Genomic DNA, 19546 nt, shown 5'->3' on the forward strand with positions numbered 1-19546 from the left:
TATAATGATATTTAGAAGTACTAAATGATATCAAATAAAAAACTTTTGAACAACAAAGTTTTAGGTCTCGTTGAGCTATATAATTTTGATATAAAGTTTATTTTCAGCCAAGATCATATGAAAAAATTATGAAATTATTTTCACGGGATCATTTCTAAGGATGGGTCATGTCATCACCTACCCCTAGAAATCATTTTGGGAGCGGGTGATACTATCATCCGCCCCTAGAAATGGTTCCATTTCAGAGCGGGTGATGGGGTGACCCGCCCCTGAAAATGGTGATTTCTAGGAGCAGGTCACCCCATCGCCCGCCCTTGGATCCCCATTTTCAAGGGTCAGTCGCCTAGGACCCGCCTTACAAATGCTTTTCCAGGTGTAGGTCGCTTGCTACAGTAGCCGCTTCTTTTGTAGGAGCGGGTGGCAATTTCGCTCGCCCCTGGAAAAAAACGTGACGCCCCTACAAATCATTTTTTATAGTGTATATTGCACATAAATTAAATTAAATTGATAAAAATAATGTTTATTGTAGGAAAGAAAAACGGACAGGAGTCACGGTGGGACACAGAGAAAGATAAAATCACGTACATACTTAGACCAGTCTCAGTGAGAGTTTCATGGATATTAAATTTCATACCGCATCAGCAATTTTGCTGACTTGATAATATTTTTTATAAGGAGAGAGAAGGGAGAGTTTCATCATATGTGAGAGAAGTTTTATCCCCATGACACTCAACAGGCACAATTACCTAATTCACAGTCTTAGGTAGCAGCGTAAGAAAAATTTGCACTGAGACTGGCCTTAGCCACATATACTAATAGTCAAGTCAACCCATTTATTTACTTGGTGGCAGCAAATTGAACAGCAGGAGGAGAGAATCTCCTAGGAGGGGGTGGTGGCATGGATGCCGAATGCCTGAATTGCTGACCTAGCAAAGCAGAAAGGTCTACCTATCCAGCGTGCAGCAGAAACGACCAGGAAACAGATGTGGGTTTCTAAGTAATATATTGCTTTTTTTTTCTCTCCTTTGGCGGTACGATTCAGAGGATATAGCACAAATTTTCTTCACGGCTGAAGTTTGGATGAAGACGAGCAGGTTGCTGCAACTTCGGTTGGTTATTACTCTCTCCGTAAGGTCGTTTTAGCATTTTAAAATTTTGCTATGTATGTAAATATACTATATTTATATGCACAAAAAATCTATGTACCAATAAAAACTAAAACAATCTACATTTTAAATTAAAATGGAGGGAGTGCTGATTAACGTGATGATGCTTGGACTCTGGAGACCACCGTCCAGGCATGCAATCTATGCATAGTTTTGCAAAAAGAAAAAAAGGTTGGATACTTGTGCTAGCAAGTAGAGTACCTGTAATCAGCAACACAATGCAAGAACCCTTGCCCACAGCACACATAAGCTAACAAAGATGTATGCTCTATGTATACATGCTGCGTCTCTGGAATGTAATGTGCATGTCAGCCTCAATCATTGGACATTGGCGCATGCCAAACTAGTGGGGTGTTTGGTTCTTTAGGATGTCCTAAAATTCCTATCACATCAAATGTTTAGATACTAATTAGAAGTATTAAATATAGACTAATTATTAAACTAATTGCACAGATGGAGATTAATTTGCGAGACAAATCTATGAAGCCTAATTAGTCCATGATTTGACAATGTGATGCTATAGTAACCATTTGCTAATGATGGATAATTAAGCTTAATAGATTCGTCTCGTGAATTAGCCTCCATCTATGTAATTAGTTTTATAATTAGCTCATATTTAGTTCTCATAATTAGCATCTGAATATTCGATGTGACACGAACTAGATTTTAGTCCATAAAACCAAACACCCGAGGAAGGCCATTGAGAGATGTCTACCACGGGTGACGACGCTGTCGGCAGACTCTGGTTTGGCTGCTAATTGTGGGTGGGTTTGCGGTTCAACTCAACTACTTGACATGTAGCTGACTCGGTCAATTCGTTCCGCTTGGCACAGTAACACGCACATGACATTTCGCTACTACTGTGGGAAAAATAACGAGTGGCACTAGCATGGACATGAGCACATCTAAGGCCTAAGCACATCCTTGCGATGATGTGATCCCTGCCTTTTTCTCCTTAAACTACACGTCGTATGAATGCCCTTGCCCTGAGCACCTGAACAACGAAGGTCTGGTTTGGTTCCGGTTGCTTATTTTTAGCACCCGTCACATCGAATGTTTAAATACCAATTAGGAGTATTAAATGTAGACTATTTAGAAAACCCATTATATAAGTGGAGGCTAAACGGCGAAACGAATTTATTAAGCCTAATTAGTCCATGATTTGACAATGTGTTGCTACAGTAAACATTTGCTAATAATGAATTAATTAGGCTTAATAGATTCGTCTCGCCGTTTAGCCTTCACTTATATAATAAGTTTTGTAAATAGTCTACATTTAATATTCTAATTAGCAAAGGAAACCAAACACCTCCGAAATGACACGCACGCCGGACCAGGAGGCTCCGTCCTTCCGTCAGGCGCCGAGGTGGACCCGGCTGACCTCAGCGCCGGTCGGAGCAGAAAGGCGCGGCCCAGCCCAGTGGCAGGCGGCTGCAAATAACGGCCAACTGCGCTTCTCAAAACAAATCCACCCGCCACGTCAGTCGGCCAAGCCTGCCGGCTGCCTGACACTCGGGCTCCGCTTCCCTCCCTGTCCCACCTGTCAGTTTCCAGCGCTCCCAGCCGTGCCATCCGCCCCTCGCATGGCGCGGGGCCGTCGGTGGCCCCACGTTGCAGTGGGAGCGACCCCGGCGTGCGCGCCCACTGCCGCGACTGAGGGGAGACCGCGGCTGCGTGCCAGCGCGGGCGTGCGTATAAACCGGCGCGCCGCGCGGCAGCTCCCACCAGACCACCCGCACACGCCCGCCTCGGCTCGGCACGCATCGCTGCCCGGCCACTGCCGCGTTTCGCTCGGCCTGCTCGTTCTCGCGACGCACAAGCAAGCCGTCTAGGCACTCCGGCTTCTGCTCCGACTCCGTGGTGCGCGGATCTTCTCCGACCGTCCTCCTCCCTTCCGCGTCTTTCTTCCCGTTTAATCGGGCGATTGGATTTGGGCGTCGTATCGGGGTGGTGGGGAATGGGGGGATTTGGCTCCCGATGCGATGCGATGCGATTCGATTCGGGGAAGCGGAAGCGGAAGCGGAATCCTGGGGGTTCGGTTGCCGCTTTCCGTGGGGCTGGGCGGGTTTATGCAGAGGCGGCCTCTTCCTTGATTCGAGCGTGCTCTTTACTTCTCGGCTGCCTTTCGATTTGTGCCGTGGTTCCTCACACGAGCTGTTTGGGCCGGGCTTCGTGTCATTCCTGCGATGATGGGGGCGTTTTGGTTCCGGTCCGTTACGACTTACGAGTCTGTTGCTTTGCTCACTCTTCGTGCTCTGATTTATCACTGCCTCTTCTGTTTTCGTCTCTGTTTTTGCCAAACTCGCCAAACCATTAGAGTGGTTCTCTGTGATTCTTCTGTTTATGGTAGCTCAATAAATCTAGAAGTGCAACGTTTCCAGAGTAAATTTAATTTAGCAACGACATTGCTGATCCATACCTAGTACTTTGACGGAGCGTTTGTGTATGAGTCCGACCTGCTAATTCTGTAGGCAGCGATCTGTTCTGTGATACTGTTGTCTTCATTTCTTTTGGTTGGTCAAGTCTCATGCTGTATCTTGTGCTGTAAAACCTTTTTTCCCCCCTTCCAGCAAATCAAAGGATGTAGGACGTAACAACCAATGGTGGTGAGCTCTTGAGTTCACTTGTTAATTTGGAATCAGAACCTATGTGTACACAGCTCACCAGCGTGTGCTGATTATTACGGTTTCAGTAACATAGCATCACTGAAGCATGACTTCAGTCATTTAACAAAAAATACCATGTGTAACTTGTTCCAGGACAACCATGTGCCTTACGGATCCTGTGCTGGCAGTGGCAGCGCTTGGCATCAATATCAAAGATTCATGGACTGATGAGAAACTGGTGAGGTTCCTGGCAGAGAGGAAAGCCAAGGACCCCCTTCCACAGAACATACTTGTGGGTCTCGACTTTTCTCTTGTTGATCCACGAGACTTCACTACTGGTTAGTATACAATCTATGCCGAGGATGCAAATTGCATTATGTCTATGGTGCAGTAACTCATGGTCTCTTGCGGCAACCGGCAAGAGCAAGAACAAATACTTTGCTGTGCTTGTGATATGATTTCCTTAGTCCAGTTGTCACAAACCCTGAGGATTGCTCTGATTTGTCCATTTGCAGCCATTATCGTAGTATAATGTATTGTATGAGAGCACGGTATGAATATAGTGCCACACAAATCTGCAAAGTCTAAATCAGAACTGGTCATTGGTGAATGAAACCATGAAAGATATGTTGCGCGCAGACAGATTGTTGCACATACTGCAGCAACATAGTGCCTTCCTATTATATCAGGATATTATTAGAAATCCTTTCCATTTATTGTAACTTTTTCATGTATCTCAGCATGCTTTCACTGGGAGACCATAAGTTGCAATTACTAACTTTGTTTTAAACAATTGTTTTATGCATTACTGACTGGAACATTTGAAGTATTGCCATCCAAATTCCAAATGTCATGGCTTTGTTCCTGAATCACAACTTTTGTAGGTGCACAAAATTTGTAACTATCTGTTTAAGTTATACAGGTCATAATGGTCTGAAACTCTGAATCTTATGCCGTTACCTGCAATCAACACCATAAAACGTGGTATAGCCTAATCATACCGCATGTTATGATTGACCATTTGAATTCATTCAATACATTAAATGAGAACTGCATTTTTTGTACTAAGTCGTTTGTTCTATACTACCGAAACTTGGAGCATAGTACAACAATAAGTCTACTTTAACCACATTGGAATCGCTTTCTTGCATAACTTTATTTAGCACGGCGTTCAGTTTGTAGCATGTAGAGTAATGGTTGGTTTTATTGCAAAAAGGTTTTCCCTATTTGACTATGAAGAATGATAAGTTGATAACCACCAGTTGTGTGGCTGGCTGTAGTTTTCAATCAGGATGTCTATCATTTAGTTGGCAACTGTATTCTTTGCCTGATAGGATTATAACTTTTGCAAATCGTGCAAGTAGGTTTCTGGAACTTACCTGACAAGTTTAACTCATATTGTAGAAGATGTTTGGTACATGAAGTTGTCAGATGATCAACATCCCTATAACAGTTCTGAAGACGGTATCACAAGAAAGACCAAAAATGGATACTGGAAGTTTATGGATTCTTCCAGAATACCAACAAGTACAGCTATAATTGGTGTCAAAATAACTCTGGAGTTTTATGAAGGTCATGCGCTATGTGGTACGAAAACTGGGTGGGTGATGCATGAATATCAAGTAGAGCATAATGAGGAAGCTAATCTACCACAGGTATCACATGGTTTCTCCTAGTCATTTCGTGCATGGCCTATCAGGTTTCCTCCAGGGTTGTTGATTGATACCATTTCAATTTCTGACAGGATTACAAGTCTTTGTGTAAAGTATTCCTGAAGGGTGAGAAAAATATTAGTGATGAGATTCAACAAAATTCTGACAATGCAGATTCTCCTAAGGATAGCTTCAAAGCTTACCTTCAATATCTCGCCAAAATAGAAGAGCCAAAGGTTAGCGAACAGTTTTTCTTTTATCTCCTCATTTATTTGGCCACATCGTTGTGGATATTGTCTTTGTGAAACACTAAAATCTTAAATTAGGAAATACAATTGGTGTAGTCATGTACCTTTGTCTTGAAAGATTTTTTTCCAGATGTTTGAGCTCTTTTTGAAACCATACTGAAGAATGAAAATTCTCTGTGCATGCTCCTATCTGTTTTTCTTTCACCGCTTACTAGTCTATCCTGCATTATAACACTGATGTTGTGACAAGATATGGGAGTTTTGTTTATAGTCTTTCTGAATCTTCATTCTTCAATCTACACACAGCAACCTGTAGATGCAGACAAGCAGGAAATCTCTTCTAGCAAAGGACAGAATGAGCAAAATACTCAGCATATTGCAGATGGTATTGATATTGATAATGTTCTTGCTAATGAGGACTACATAGAGTTGAATGACCTACTCTATGATGATGATGCTGTTCGCAATGATGCTCTTACTCTTGAGGACCTGGATGACCTTCTAATCCCACAAGCCTCTGCACCAACTTCAACAAACTCAAGCAAGCAGTCTTCTGCTGTTCATGATGCTCTTGAGGATCTTGAGGATCTTCTAACCCCAGAAGCCTCAGCATCAACCTCAGCTAACTCAAGCAAGAGGTCTATGTTTTCCGAAGAGTGCTTTGATTGTGATGCATTCCTGAGGGAGATTTTGAAAGACAGTAACTCAAATGAAGGAGAAAATAAAGACAATAAGTTTAGCATAGCTGCACCTACAAATTTGGTTAATGTAGTCATCAGTCCTTCAGAACAAGGTAAACAGAGTCCTGCTAGTTGTTCTGAATTTAACAAAATGTTAAAAACCTGAAGATCCTTTTTTTCCGCTTGAACACTGCTAAACTATATCATCTAGTCTATTTGTTGGGTGTTAGTGCAGTATTGTTAGCTCTGGTATAGACAGTTAAAGGGCAATTTCATTAGTTTGCTAAGTCTTTATACTCAATGCTTGCAGGGCTTGTTAAGATCCATGATGACAATGCCATAGTGGCTGGAACTTCTCAACACGAGCCATTTCCAGGAGGTGACAGAGATGAACATTCAAGCAGTGGGTTTAAGCAGCGGAGTCCTTCTAAATCTTCCTGTTTCCCAAGCCGTTCTGACAGTTCACAGAGCAACATCAAGTGTCGGAGAGAGCAGTCTTCCAGTAAATTTGGAAAGATTATGAAGAAATACTCCTGCTTCAGATCATTATAGTCGGGTTTGTAGCTTTTGCTCTCTTTTTTGTACAGAATGGAGCATAGGGAGGTACAGTACAGTTTTCGTCTTAATCATGTACGCACATTATACTATGTACCAAGTCTTCTGCAACACTGGCTGATTAACGCAACACATTAGCCTTAGAAGCTAATATCTAATTTGAAGTGACAGGGAACCAACAAGCTGTGGAATATTTTCCACCTTCTGTTCATGTAATGATCATGTGGAGAATACTTGGCTGAAAATTGTTTGAAACTGAGACGAACAGCCTAAATGTCATTCTGGATCTATAGTTTTCTGATTTTTCTCATTTGATGCAGCAAAAAGTGATTCATAGTTGCTTCACTTTCTGTAAATTTCTCTAATGCAGTTTGTATGACACAATTGAACCTTTTAGCATATACAATTGAAAATCTTTCACTGTACCTTTAGCTGATGAGCTTCATTACATGGTTTTGTTCAGATTATGTAACTTATTGAAAATATATGTACTACTACAGAATGAGCTATCACAAAAGGGCTATCACCGCCGGTTTTATGCGAACCGGCAGTGATATCTTTCACCGTCGGTTTATAACTAAGTAGGGGTAGGGATCATAGCGGTTTATAACTAAGTAGGGGTAGGGATTATAGAAACCGGCTGTGATGACACTTTTCACCACTAGTACTAGTGGCTAAAACCGGCAGTGATACTTTCATTGTCGGATTTTAACACCATTCGGCTATGAAGCACAGCGCAAATCCAAAAATAAAATACAATCCACATAAGTCGTGAGACCTCACGTCCGTTCCCCTCTCTCCCTCATGCCAACTCTCTCTCCCTCGGCCATTCCCTCTCACTCCCTCACGCTAACTCTCTCTCTCCCTCCGCCATTCGCTCTCTCTCACGCCTCCCACTTCTCTCCCATATGATCTCTTTCCACATCACTTTCGAGGTCGGTTGCCACCCTCTCCCTCCCCTCCCCTCTCCCCTCCGCTTGCCACTCACTCGCTGGGGTAGTGAGGAGTGGCGGCGGGGTCAGGAGTGGTGGGGAAGACTTGGAGCGGAGCGGCGGGGATTTGGCGCATAGGCTTCGGCGGCGCGGAGGAGCCTGTGCTCCGGCGACCTGTGTGTAGCACGGCAAGGCCCCGCATGACATGTGCGTAGCGCGGCAAGGCCCCGATGGCAGCAGGCGCGACGGTCAATATCTGGCGGCGGCAGGTGCCGTGGGGCTTTGATAGCATTGGGCGTGGTGGCTCGGCGGGAAGGAGGTACGGGTGGTGGGGAGTAGGGCTGGCAGTGCGGCAAGTGGCGGCGGGCTGGTGTGGGGCCGGTAAGCGTGGTTTTTTTTTGTTTTTTTTTCCAATGGGCGTCACTAGTAGAGAACTAACCTTCCATCCAGGTGCTTTTGTCTCGGTTGACTTTGGCGGGTGGGCGGCCGGCGGGCGAGGGCAAGCGGCGGCGGGCGAGGGCAGGCAAGCGGTGGCCAGCGCGGGCAGTGGCGGACAGAAGCGGGCGGGCGACGACGGGCGGCTGGCGGCCAACCGGGCAGTGAGGAGCGGTAGTGAGGCGAGGTTAGGGTAATGGCGCGACTGGGCGTCGGGCGGCCGAGCGGCAGGCGGGCGCGACCGAAGGCGGGCTAGGGTGGGCGAAGGCGGGCGGCAGCAGGTAAGGGTGGACGCGCACCCAGTTGGTAACACCAATCGGGACTAAAGGGGATCTTTAGTCCCGGGTGGACACCGCCTTTTGTCTTGAATAGTTAGTCCCGGTTGGATTTTTGGGATCTATGGTCCTATCCAACCGGGACTAAAAGTTCGTTTTCCACCGGTGACCACTGCTAGACCCTTTTCCGACGATACCCAAAATCGATGGTGATGTCGTTTTTGGGTCGGACGGTGCTATAACTTTTCTGTAGTAGTGATGGTAATCTGGAGATGCAGGAAAGCTAAAATTTTCCATGATAAAGATGAACCAACTTTTCAAAATAATTTTGTATTTTTGTTTGGTGCTCGTCACCAGTTCGGCTCCCCTCTCCGCCCCGTCTATTTTCCATCAACGGACCGCCGTAGTTTCTAGAAAAACTGTTTTGTGAGTGCTTGGATATTCATATACACCAAATTTTCAGGGAGGAAACAAAATGCATGTCGTCATAAGAATATGACGATATTGAAGCTGTTACGGGTTTGTATGGTTTGCGCTCACGCCGAAATTCAGCTAGCAAGAATTTGACCAGCGGTTCAGGTTGCCTAAGATGAACGCGGGAATTAATTACCGGGACACATATGAATTGAACCTGCAGTATCCATCCCCACGAGTGCTAAAACCTTTGTACAATACTGGTATACTAATTTAAGCGTGCGTACTGATCCTGATGATTTCTTTATCCCCAGGTCGGTAACTGCAAGCCGTAGACTAGTCAATTCAAAGGGCAGGAGCAAACCTGCTTTGTCGATCTCGAGTCCTAACGCACTTGGACGGAAGCCGTGTGTGGGGAGAAACTTTGATACCCACCAATCTCATTGGCTTGGGTCGTACAGTATCAGTCAAGTCAATGCCATTTGTTTACTGGTGTGAACACAAGTAGGATTCCTAGGCAAACATCCTGAGAAATCTCATCATGAATAAAAGGAGGGTGGCCATACCGGTGTAGAAAAGCAGAAAGGCGCCCTCAAAAAAAAAAAAAAAAAGGCAGAAAGGCCTAGCAGTCCAACTTGCACTATGGATGGATCAGGAGGATATGGTAGTTCTTATTCTTCCGAAATTAAATGTGATGAGGTTTTTCGCTTCACGTACACAGTAAATACTTGTGCCAAACGATTGGCCTCACACGATCACACTCACACCACAATTAGACTTAAGTTGGCACTGTAATATGACATGAGAACGAGGTTGTTTTGTAATTTTGTACTGCCGCAGTTGGGTTCGAGCCGTGACACATCGTGTAGTGTGGACAGATCCGTACGGTGATGTCTGGTGGCCCGGTGCTTTTTTTTGTTGGATTGTAGAGATCGGGGCCCCTTTGTTGTGGCTGACATGATCGACGTGTAGTATGGTTCATTTTGTAAGAAGCGACACCGTTGGGCGATCTATGATCGTGCGGGCGTATGATTTTTTTTTCGAATCACACAATACAAATGCAGACGCTCATATACACATATGCACACTTACCCTTACAAACATACGCACGTAATTCTACCGGTATGAGCATATCCAAAAAAACTGAGCTGACAAATTTTTAAAATTGACGAAGCACTGTTGACACATCATTGTCAACGGGCGCGTCACCTACCACTGAAAAAATAACACCGGTTAAATCTTCAAATAAATAAAAAAATAAACACTAACGACGAGTTGAGAACTTGAACCTAGCAGAATCTAGCAGGCAGGTCCACCGCAAGAAGCAGCAGGTTCCACCGCAAGTCAGTTCGCACCTTACCTCGGACGTTGGCTGTTGAGTGAAGTAGGAGAAGCACGCTGCTGCAACTTATCAGGAACAAGAGCAAAAACTGACAAAAAGCAGTGATCGGCAGGCTGCAGGGACTGGTCGTATGAACTCCCTTGCGCAAGTGGCATCTGCGTGCCACATCGCCTGGACGAGCCGACGTCGACGTGGGTGACCTCAGCTCAGCGGCGGGACGTGGAAAAGGGAGCGCAGTGGCAGGCGGCTGCAAATAACGGCCAACCTGCAGGGGCAGACACGCCCAACCGCGGTGAGGCCGCTAATTGTGGGCGGGGGCTCGCGTTAACCGCAGTTGGGTTCACGCCCCGCGCCACGTCGTCCCCTCGGCTCGTTTTGGGACCCACCAGTCCCCTGTCCCACCTGTAAGGTCTGCCTGGTGCCTGCCGTTCTGGAACCTGGTGGGCCCACCGAAGCCCCTCCATCCACCACTCGTGCCCCGACACGAGGCGCGGGTCCCGCCAGGTGGACCCACCGTGCAGCGAGAGCAGCGGCCTGGCACCAGCGTGCTTATAAAGGGCGCCCGCCCTCTCGCGCACGCACGCGTCGCCCACTCGCTCGCCTTCGCCGGCCACACCACCCGCCCGTGCCCGTGCTCTGCTGCCTCGGCAGTCTCGCTTCGCCGCCGCCGCGACGCACGAGCCGGCCGCGGTGCGCTCGCCCGCGGGCTCCGTGGTGAGCGGATCATCACCACCCTCTGCTTTCCCTCCTTCGATCCTTCCTTCCTTCTGGTTGGGGTGGTGGGGCGATCGGATTTCGGTTGGTGAGGGTCTCGCACCAGTTGGGATGACGGGGAGAATGGAGGGGAACTCGGTTGCTGATGCGATGCGATTCGGGCGGTGGGATCCTGGGGTTTTGGTTTGCTGCTTTCTGTGGGTTTCTTGGAGTTTATGCGGGGGCGACCTCTGCTTTGATTCGCTCGTCTTCCTGCTTCTGGGGGTGGTTGGCTTCCGGTTTGCGCTGTGATTTCTCATGGAGCTTTTGGGTTTCCTGGCATTCTTTCCGGAATCGGGGGTTTACTTCGGTCACTTCACGAATTTAGTAGTTTTTGGTTTTGGTTTCTTCTTGCGTTTATCTGGTGCATGTGCGCTTGCTTTAACAACTCCCTGGTTGTTCTGTTTTGGTCTCTGCTATTGCCAAATTGGATGGGTGGCTCCAGAGTTCCTACCAAATTGGCCTCTGTGCCCGAGTTTATCTGCCGCTACTGACTTTTACGGGGGATTTTGAGTTGAGCACGTGTTCTTGGTTCTTGGGTGGCTTTCGATTTGTGATGTGAATATGTGATTTCTCACGGGAGCTGTTGGATTTCGTGGCATTCTTCCAGGGGAGTTTTTGGTTTCCTTTTTGGTGTGTGTGATTTACAATCTCAGCAGAGGACGATTACTAGTGATTCTCTCGGTTTATTCTGCCTTTATGACTGTCTTTTTTCAAACTGACTCGCTTTAATTCGCGTTCCAGTTCTGTGATAGCCACTATATTGGTTCTTTTGATGATGTCTCGTGTGCGTCTATATCTTGGGCTGCAAAGCCTTTTTCCTTTCTGTCAAAACAAGAATATCTGAGGCAGGAACCTTGCTAATAATAGTGGTGAGCTCTTTGTAAGACAATCGGGAATAGAAGCTATGCATGAACAGCGCTCAATAGGGAACGGCACTTTAGATTTTCATATATGTACTTCTGAATGTTAACCAGAAAATGTCCTGTGTCTCTTGTTGTAGGACAACCATGTGGCCCCCAGATCCTTTGCTGAAACTGGCAGCACTTGACATCAGTATCAGGGATTCCTGGAGTGATGAGGAACTTGTGAGATTCTTGGCAGAGAGGAAAGCCGAGGACCCCCTTCCGCAGGACGTGCTTGCTGGTCTGGACTTCTCCCTCGTTGATCCACGGGACTTCACTGGTGAGTGTCCAGCCTATGGCCAAGATACAAATCGCATTTATGCCTTTGGTGCTGTAATGCTATCTTCCATAAGAAACTCATGGTGTCTTGCTGTAAACATAAATACTATGATGTAACTGTGATATAATTTGCAGTTCAGTCATCACTAACCCTGAAAGATTGCTCTGATTTGTCCATTTTGAAATGTTATATTAGTGCAATGTACTGTATGATTGCACAGTATGAACATAGTGCCACGAAACCTCCAATGTGCAAATATTTCATTCATAGCTGATCACTGGTGGTTCACACCATGAAAGAGATTACGGCAGCATAGAACAGACAGTTGTTTAGTTTAGGGTAAACAGATGATTTTATTGAATGAATTCGCATTACATTTGGATGCCATGGGAAATACTTTGCATATGTTAAATTTTTCTCAAAGTTTCTTACAAGTTACACTAACTTCGTGCCTGCTATCACTGAGAAAATGCAAATTATAACTACCCTCTGTCTGATTTGCCCATTTCTGCATGATCGTACATTTAGAAAATTTTACCATATAAATCTGTAGTGCACAAAGATTTCAAATCCAGAACTGACCAGTGGTTTGTGAAAAGGTTTATAAATACATAGAATTGATAATTGTGTGTGGTAAACCATTGGAAAAGACTTTTTGGCCTTTGGAAAAGCACAAAGGGTTTGTGTATAGCTAGCTGATTGTTCCAGAAACTGCAGCAATATAATGCCTAGGAGTTTGTGAAATTATTTGCATGTATTGAAAGTATAGCAACTCTCTTTGCAAGTTACTGTTCGAGGTCAAAATTGGCAGAGCTGGACGAGCAGGTCTCTGAACCGGTCTCCCAACCGGTCAGACCGGTTTGTTTAAAGTGCTCAAAATGCAAATTGGACTTCACCATTGTGTAGCTTTCGTCGATTAGATTAAAATGCATATGTAGAACGTCCGATTTGGAATTCAAATGAGACAGTTATGACCTTGGGAAGATCAGCACCTAGGAAAACCGGTCAGACTGGTTTCCTAGGGCGGTCAGACCGGTTTGGTCTGTGTAGTCCGAGTTAGGAGTTGTATTTTAACACATGATTTGTTAAGGTTTCGACTCCCAATGGGGCAAGACCTCCCCACCCTATAAATATAAAGGGTCACGGCCGATTGAGGGCATCCCAATCAAATCTATCAATTATACTTTTACCTTTTTACCTTTCTGCCTCTTTACCCTACTTTTACAACCCCATGTGCTGCTGTTCTCCTGTCTCCATGGCATGAGGAGGTGCGCTAGCTGGCTTGCCGAGTCTAGGGCAACCCAAGGTGCGCCTGCCATGATAGGGTCCCTCCCGGGCGGGTGTTTGTTGGATCTTCGCCGGGCTCCCCAGCGAAACCGGTCTGACCGGCCATCATACCGGTCTGACCAGCCTGTGCAGAAGAGCCCCTCTGCATACCACACGTTCGAGTGCTTTTCGTGTGTTGGCCCTAGATTTGCGTCAACAGTTACATCAACCGGTTGCCTGTTCTACTGGGAGAGTTTAATTACCATCTTCGTGGTTAAACAGCTGACTAAATGCATTGTTGTCTTGCTTGGCTTTTTAAGCCTTTCCACCCAAATTCCAAATGTCTTAATTTGTATAAATCCTAGCTTTTGCAGATGTGCAGTCACCACGCACAACTGGTAATGTCCGATAAATTTATGTCGTCATAACGGTCCAATCAATATATGCCATCAGCCCATCACCTGCTAGCAACCCCCAAAACTGTAGCATAACTGCAACTTGGGCGCATAGTTAAATAATAAGTCTGCTTTACTCAAACTGGAATTACTTTCTATTATTATTCGGTACAGGGATTTGTCTTGGTAGCATGTAATTTAAGGGTTTGTTGCAAATTGTTTGGAGCTGGGAGCTAAACGTATGATTTTAACTATTTATCTACAAATAGTACCATATGATTACCATCATTTCTGTTGTTGTACAAGAGTATCCTAGAGTCGCAATGACCCCACAATCAAGCTAGAATTATGCTAATAGATTTCTAGCAAATTTTCTGACAAAGATTACTCATTTTGTAGTAGACATGTGGTACTTGAACTGGTCAGATGATCAACAGCCCTATGATAGTGCTGAAAACGGTATTAGAAAGGCAAAGAATGGATACTGGAAACCTGTGGAGTCATCCAGAATACCAACAAGTACAGGTATCTTGGGCATGAAAATTATTTTGGAGTTTTATGAAGGTCAAGCATCATGTGGCAAGAGAACTGGGTGGATGATGCATGAATATCAAGTAGAACAGAATGATGAAGCTAATCTCCCACAGGTATCCAATGGTTTCTCCTAGCCATTTCGTGCATGGTCTGTAAGCAGTATGCTTTTCTCCAGGGATGATGATTGACAATGATACATTTTGCATTTCTGACAGGACTACAAGTCTTTGTGTAAAGTATTCTTTCAGGGTGACAATTGGGATAGTGCTGAAAGTCAACCAAATTCTCTGAATGTAGATGCTCCTAATGATAACTTGGAATCATACCTTCAGTATCTTGCCAAACTAGAAGAGCCAAAGGTTATGTATATTTTCATCTGCTCACTTGTGTCATCCAATTTTAGTGTATATTGTTGTGAAACACTGGAACCTATCTGGTCTATCATTTTAAATTAGGATAGTCCCACTGGTTTCTGACTTGCTGGTGTAGTCAATTACCTTTTATTTGAAGTACTTATTTTTCCAGATGCTTTGAAAAGCATACAAAAGAATGTAATTATTCGATTCATTCTCCTATCTGTTCTTCTTCCAATGATTTTACAGTTTGACAATATGGGAGTTGTACTAACATAAGCTAGATGAATCTATAATCTACTGGGCAGGATGTTTTACAGTTTGACAAGGTGACTCCAGATGCAAATGAGCAGGATGTTTCTAGCAAAAGACAGTTTGAGCAAAAACCTCTTGGTGCTGTAGACTATATTGATGTTATTGCTACTGGGGACTACTTAGAGTTGAATGACCTACTAAGCTCAGAAGCGTCTGCATCAACTTCAGAAAACTCAAGCAAGCGATCTATGATTTCTGAGGAGTATTTTGATAGTGATGCATTGCTGGGTGAGATTTTGAAAGGCAGTAACACAACTGATGGACAAAATCAAGACCACAAGTTTAGCATAGCTGCACCTACTAAATCAGCTAATGTGGTCCTTGGCCCTTCAAAACAAGGTAACATGTCCCTTCTGTTAGTTGTAATTTAAGAGGTTGCTAAATCCTTTGATTTTAATTTAAGAGTTTGGAAACCACAGGACCATGGAACCTTGCAACTGTGAAGTCCCGCTGTGATAAATCCATTTAAGTAGCGTGTAAATGCATGATTGGTTACTCTAGTTTAGACAGTTTCATTAGTTTTCTTATAGGCTTTACACTCTTCTTTCTTGCAGGGCTAGTTCAGATCCATGATAACAATGTCATGGTGCCGGGAACTTCACAGAAGAAGCCACCGCCAGAAGGTGATAGAGGTCAACATTCAAGCCAAGGGTTTCAGCATCAGAGTCCTGGGTCTTCCTGTTTCCCAAGTAGTCATGTGAAGCGAAGCCGTTCCAACAGTTCGAGTAGCTCACAGAGCAGCATCAAGTCTCAGAAAGAGCGGTCTACCAGTAAATTTGGAAAGATAGGAAAGAAGTACTGCTGCTTTGGATCTTTCTAGTCCAGTGCATAGCTTCTCTATTTCTGTACAGGGTGGAACATTGGAAGGTTCAGTTTTTCCCCTTCATCATTAGGCGCATGATACTACGCAAATTGCTATAGTCACAATGGCTGATTGACGCAACAATTAGTTGCCATATGTTGTGAAATTGAGTAAACTAGATGGTAGCTAGTTTGAAGCTACATGGAACAACACAATACGAGCTGTGGAAAGTTTTCCATTTTTTATTCATGCACTGATAATATAGTGAATACCCTGGCTGATGATTCTTTTAGCAGCAGAGAAGCGCCTAATATCATTTTTAATCAATGGGTGTTTGGTTGATTCTTATTTTAGTGCTGTGAAAAGAAGTGGCATATTTTTTTGTCTTTCAAGGGCCAATTGGTAGTGGCTTATCCTCTGTAAATACCTCTATTTATGATACAATATCCCCATAAGTAACACTAATTAACAAATTCTTTGTTATACCTTTTGCTAATGAAGGCTACTTTATGTGATGTATTTCATTTTCAATTCGCCTTGCAGCCCGTTTGACATTGAAAATTGTACGTCACAAACTGAGTTGCAGGATTGCTGGCCCTTTGACTCTGAATCTGTTTAATCAGGGCTTACAGCTAATGTTGACTTGTGCAGCTAGCACCTGCTAAATCCTAGTTTTGTATGTCTTCAAAATTAAATTACAGCTTATCATGTATGCACATTGCCATGCCAGCGCATTAATGCGTATCATTTGGCACCTTGTCATGGAATAGTTGTTGTCCAATAAATTATGTGGAAGTACCATCTAAATTTTTCTAGTTATGCGTAATTTCCGTCTACCGTCGTAGGCTTCGAGGTACGTGTATAACTTGAAGTTTTGTGTATTCTCGCCCGCAGGTATTTGCTCTTTGCCCCGACCCGTTGCCATCCCTACGCTCGGGTACTGTTCATCGTGAAACACTGTAGCGCCGAGCTAGTTCCATATCGGAAACGGGAGGGAAGCTCAACTTTAAATAGCTGGCGTGGGAAGCTAGTTAACTTCGGATCAATTCTTCTGCACGAAGCGAGGACGAAAGCACAGGAAGATTAACGAAAGCACAGGAAGATTAATTAGCAGGTGTGGTACATTCAACATATAGAGTGAGCTTTAGCGTTTTCCCAGGTCAGCTTGTTACACAAGCATCTGAATGCTTCGATCAAGCTTATCTGAAACTAATACAATATTTATATTTATATTTCAAAACAGGTGCGCGACAAATTGGAGAAAATAACTCTGCAATTTCATTGGGATATCAGTTTTAGGTGCTCCAAAATTTCCACACAGATCATCTCATATGTCCATCACATCGCAAATTCACAGCACAGAGGACAAGGATATACCTCTACCATTATTGTTTCTTGGTGTCAATTCCGAGGATTGATGATCCTCTGCAACACGACGGTCCTGGCGCGCCGGATGTCCCGGCTACACCGGTCAGCATGCTCCCCCAAATCATCCACGCCCTTCATGAATACCTCCAGCTTCTTCTTGATTTCCTCAATGCCGAGCCTCACCGCCTCCTCGCCACGTTCCGCCAGCTCTATGCAATCGACCATGGAGCTGACCTGAACTTCCAGCCGGTCGACGAGCACCCGGATGGCGTCCAGGTCCTCAATGGCGATGAAGGTGCCGACCTGCATTGCGCTCACCACCTCCTTGTGGCCGTGCAGCGCCTCCTGGTACTGCTTCAGGAGCGAATCCACCCACTTCCCAACGGAGCCCACCGGCAGGGAGGCCGCGGCTGCCAGCGCCGCCGCGATGGGCGGCGCGGCGATGGCCGCGGCCACCACCGAGCAGACGAGGAGCGCGGCGAACGTGGCCACGAACACGACGCCGGACACGCGGCGCCACGCGCGGACCGAGCGGATCCGGCATCCAGGCGGCGCTTCCGCTGCCGGAGCTTGCCCAGCATGGCCAGGTGCTCCCGGTACACGGCCTGGAACGCGGCGAAGAACTCGGGCGTGAACGGGTCGCCGGCCGCCTTGAACCGGCGCAGCTCGGCCATCGCGCCCGCGTACCGGTCCGGCGCAGGCGCGGCACTGGGCTCCTGGGCATCGCCCTCGGCGCCTTCGCGGAGGCGCTGGAGCGCGAGGTGGAGGAGGAGCTGGGAGTCCCGGGCGCGGCGGAGCGAGGCGTCGAGCGCGACGAGGAAGTCGAGCGTGTGGAGGCTGCCGTCGAAGTAGCCCTCGACGAGGTCGAACAGGTCGGGGCTCCGCCACACGTCGCGCTTGCTGGCGAGCACGACGCGGACCACCTCCTGGTTCATGTCAAGGAGGCAGCCGGTGACCTCGCGGAGGGAGCCCAGCGACAGCGAGCGCACCTCCACCCCTGACGCCACCGCCGAGATGGCGCGGCTGGCGCGCCGCCGCAGAGCCGCGTCGAAGGTCCGCAGCTCCGGGTCCGCGGAGCACGCCGCCTCGTACGAACCCGGCTCGCCCTTCTCCTTCCCCTCCTCCTCCTCCACCTCCGCTGCCGCCGCATTGGCTCTGCCCAGCCGCCGCGGCCTCGCAATGCCGCCGCTGTGACACATCCCCATTGTCGCCGGATCAAGAGCCGAGCAGGGGCAAACGCTGGCTGAATCCGGGCCGGGGAGCAATCAAGATTCAAAGGCCAGCAGCCTCTGGAGAACTCAAGAACTTTGCCCGGATATGTGTACAGCAGGCGTGTGATTTAGCAGGTGGGAGCAGAGTTCTTGGAGGGGAAGCAGGCGCGGTTTTGTAGAGGGTGTGGAGGTGCGTGCCGGCAGGAGCTGGGAGGGAGCCCGGTGATGTGGAGGTGGATGGCTTGCACGCATGAGGAAAGCTGGAGGACTCGCGGGCTCGTGGCTGGTTAGCTGTGTGGAGATGGGCGGCAAGCCCGGCAATGGCGATGCGAGCAAGCAACCCGAGAGGAATTGAAGAAGCACTTGCTTCTCTGCTTGAAGTCGTGTGTGTCAGTGTGTGAAACTGTTGAGTTGAGCGCGTGCCTGTTTCTCTCTCCTCCTCCAGAAGCAAGGAACGAACGAGAGACTGTGAGTGGGGCCCTGCACGTGTCGAGTGCTGTTCTGCAACAAGAACCAGGACACGCGCTCTAGAGAGAGAAACGGAGAAGCAGGCTGGCAACGCCTGGCAGGACTGCCGTCGTCATCGAGTCAGTGGCCTTCTGCCTTTCCTCCACTCAACGTTGCAGGGGCGGAGGCACCTTGATGCCTCCGTACTCGTGGAAATACCTAAGATTTTCAGTAAAAATCAAGTATGTACATGCTATATACATATATATATATATTTATTTATTAATTGAAAAATACTCAGCAATTTTTGTTTCTCTAGTGTAAAACGAGTTGCATGCAACTTGGACTAACCAACATCATTCGTGCTAAGGTCTAATTCATTCCACCCAAAAGTGCCCACTGCCATAAACATAGCAGATTCTTTCACCATGGTTGGCATCGCATCCCGCTTAGGCTCAGGCTCTTACCTCTCCCTCTTTGATTTCTCCTAAAATCCATTCTCCTTTCTCAAATCCCTAACCCTGGCTGTAATTTTCCAACTTCACCAATTCTTAGATGAAGTTGTAGCGCACTCGCACGCAATGATGTCCCCGGGTAACATCACAACGACGG

General features: G+C 46.4%; 3 protein-coding genes across 3 annotated transcripts; 2 read left to right on the top strand and 1 right to left on the bottom strand.

The window, feature by feature from the left end:
• Nucleotides 1-2865: 2865 nt before the first annotated feature.
• LOC101778644 (NAC domain-containing protein 7) lies at nt 2866-7332 on the top strand. The gene is made up of 7 exons (XM_022822761.1): nt 2866-3026; nt 3737-3772; nt 3926-4110; nt 5177-5427; nt 5517-5660; nt 5979-6465; nt 6663-7332. The coding sequence occupies exons 3-7, from the start codon at nt 3933-3935 to the stop codon at nt 6902-6904; spliced, it is 1302 nt and encodes a 433-aa protein (XP_022678496.1). The 5' UTR covers nt 2866-3026; nt 3737-3772; nt 3926-3932; the 3' UTR covers nt 6905-7332.
• Nucleotides 7333-10899: 3567 nt separating this feature from the next.
• LOC101779332 (protein BEARSKIN2) lies at nt 10900-16200 on the top strand. The gene is made up of 6 exons (XM_004983195.3): nt 10900-11019; nt 12062-12243; nt 14307-14551; nt 14654-14797; nt 15100-15445; nt 15661-16200. Exons 2-6 carry the CDS (start codon nt 12069-12071, stop codon nt 15924-15926), a joined length of 1176 nt encoding a protein of 391 aa, XP_004983252.1. The 5' UTR covers nt 10900-11019; nt 12062-12068; the 3' UTR covers nt 15927-16200.
• A 968-nt stretch (nt 16201-17168) lies between these two features.
• LOC101779723 (putative UPF0496 protein 5) lies at nt 17169-18960 on the bottom strand. The gene is given in 2 exon segments (XM_012842586.2): nt 17169-17818; nt 17821-18960. Coding segments are annotated over 2 exon segments (1170 nt in total). The 5' UTR covers nt 18482-18960; the 3' UTR covers nt 17169-17309.
• Between the last annotated feature and the right edge of the window lie 586 nt (nt 18961-19546).

Source organism: Setaria italica, chromosome IX (genome assembly GCF_000263155.2).
Source record: "Setaria italica strain Yugu1 chromosome IX, Setaria_italica_v2.0, whole genome shotgun sequence".
Classification (NCBI taxonomy): Eukaryota; Viridiplantae; Streptophyta; class Magnoliopsida; order Poales; family Poaceae; genus Setaria; species Setaria italica.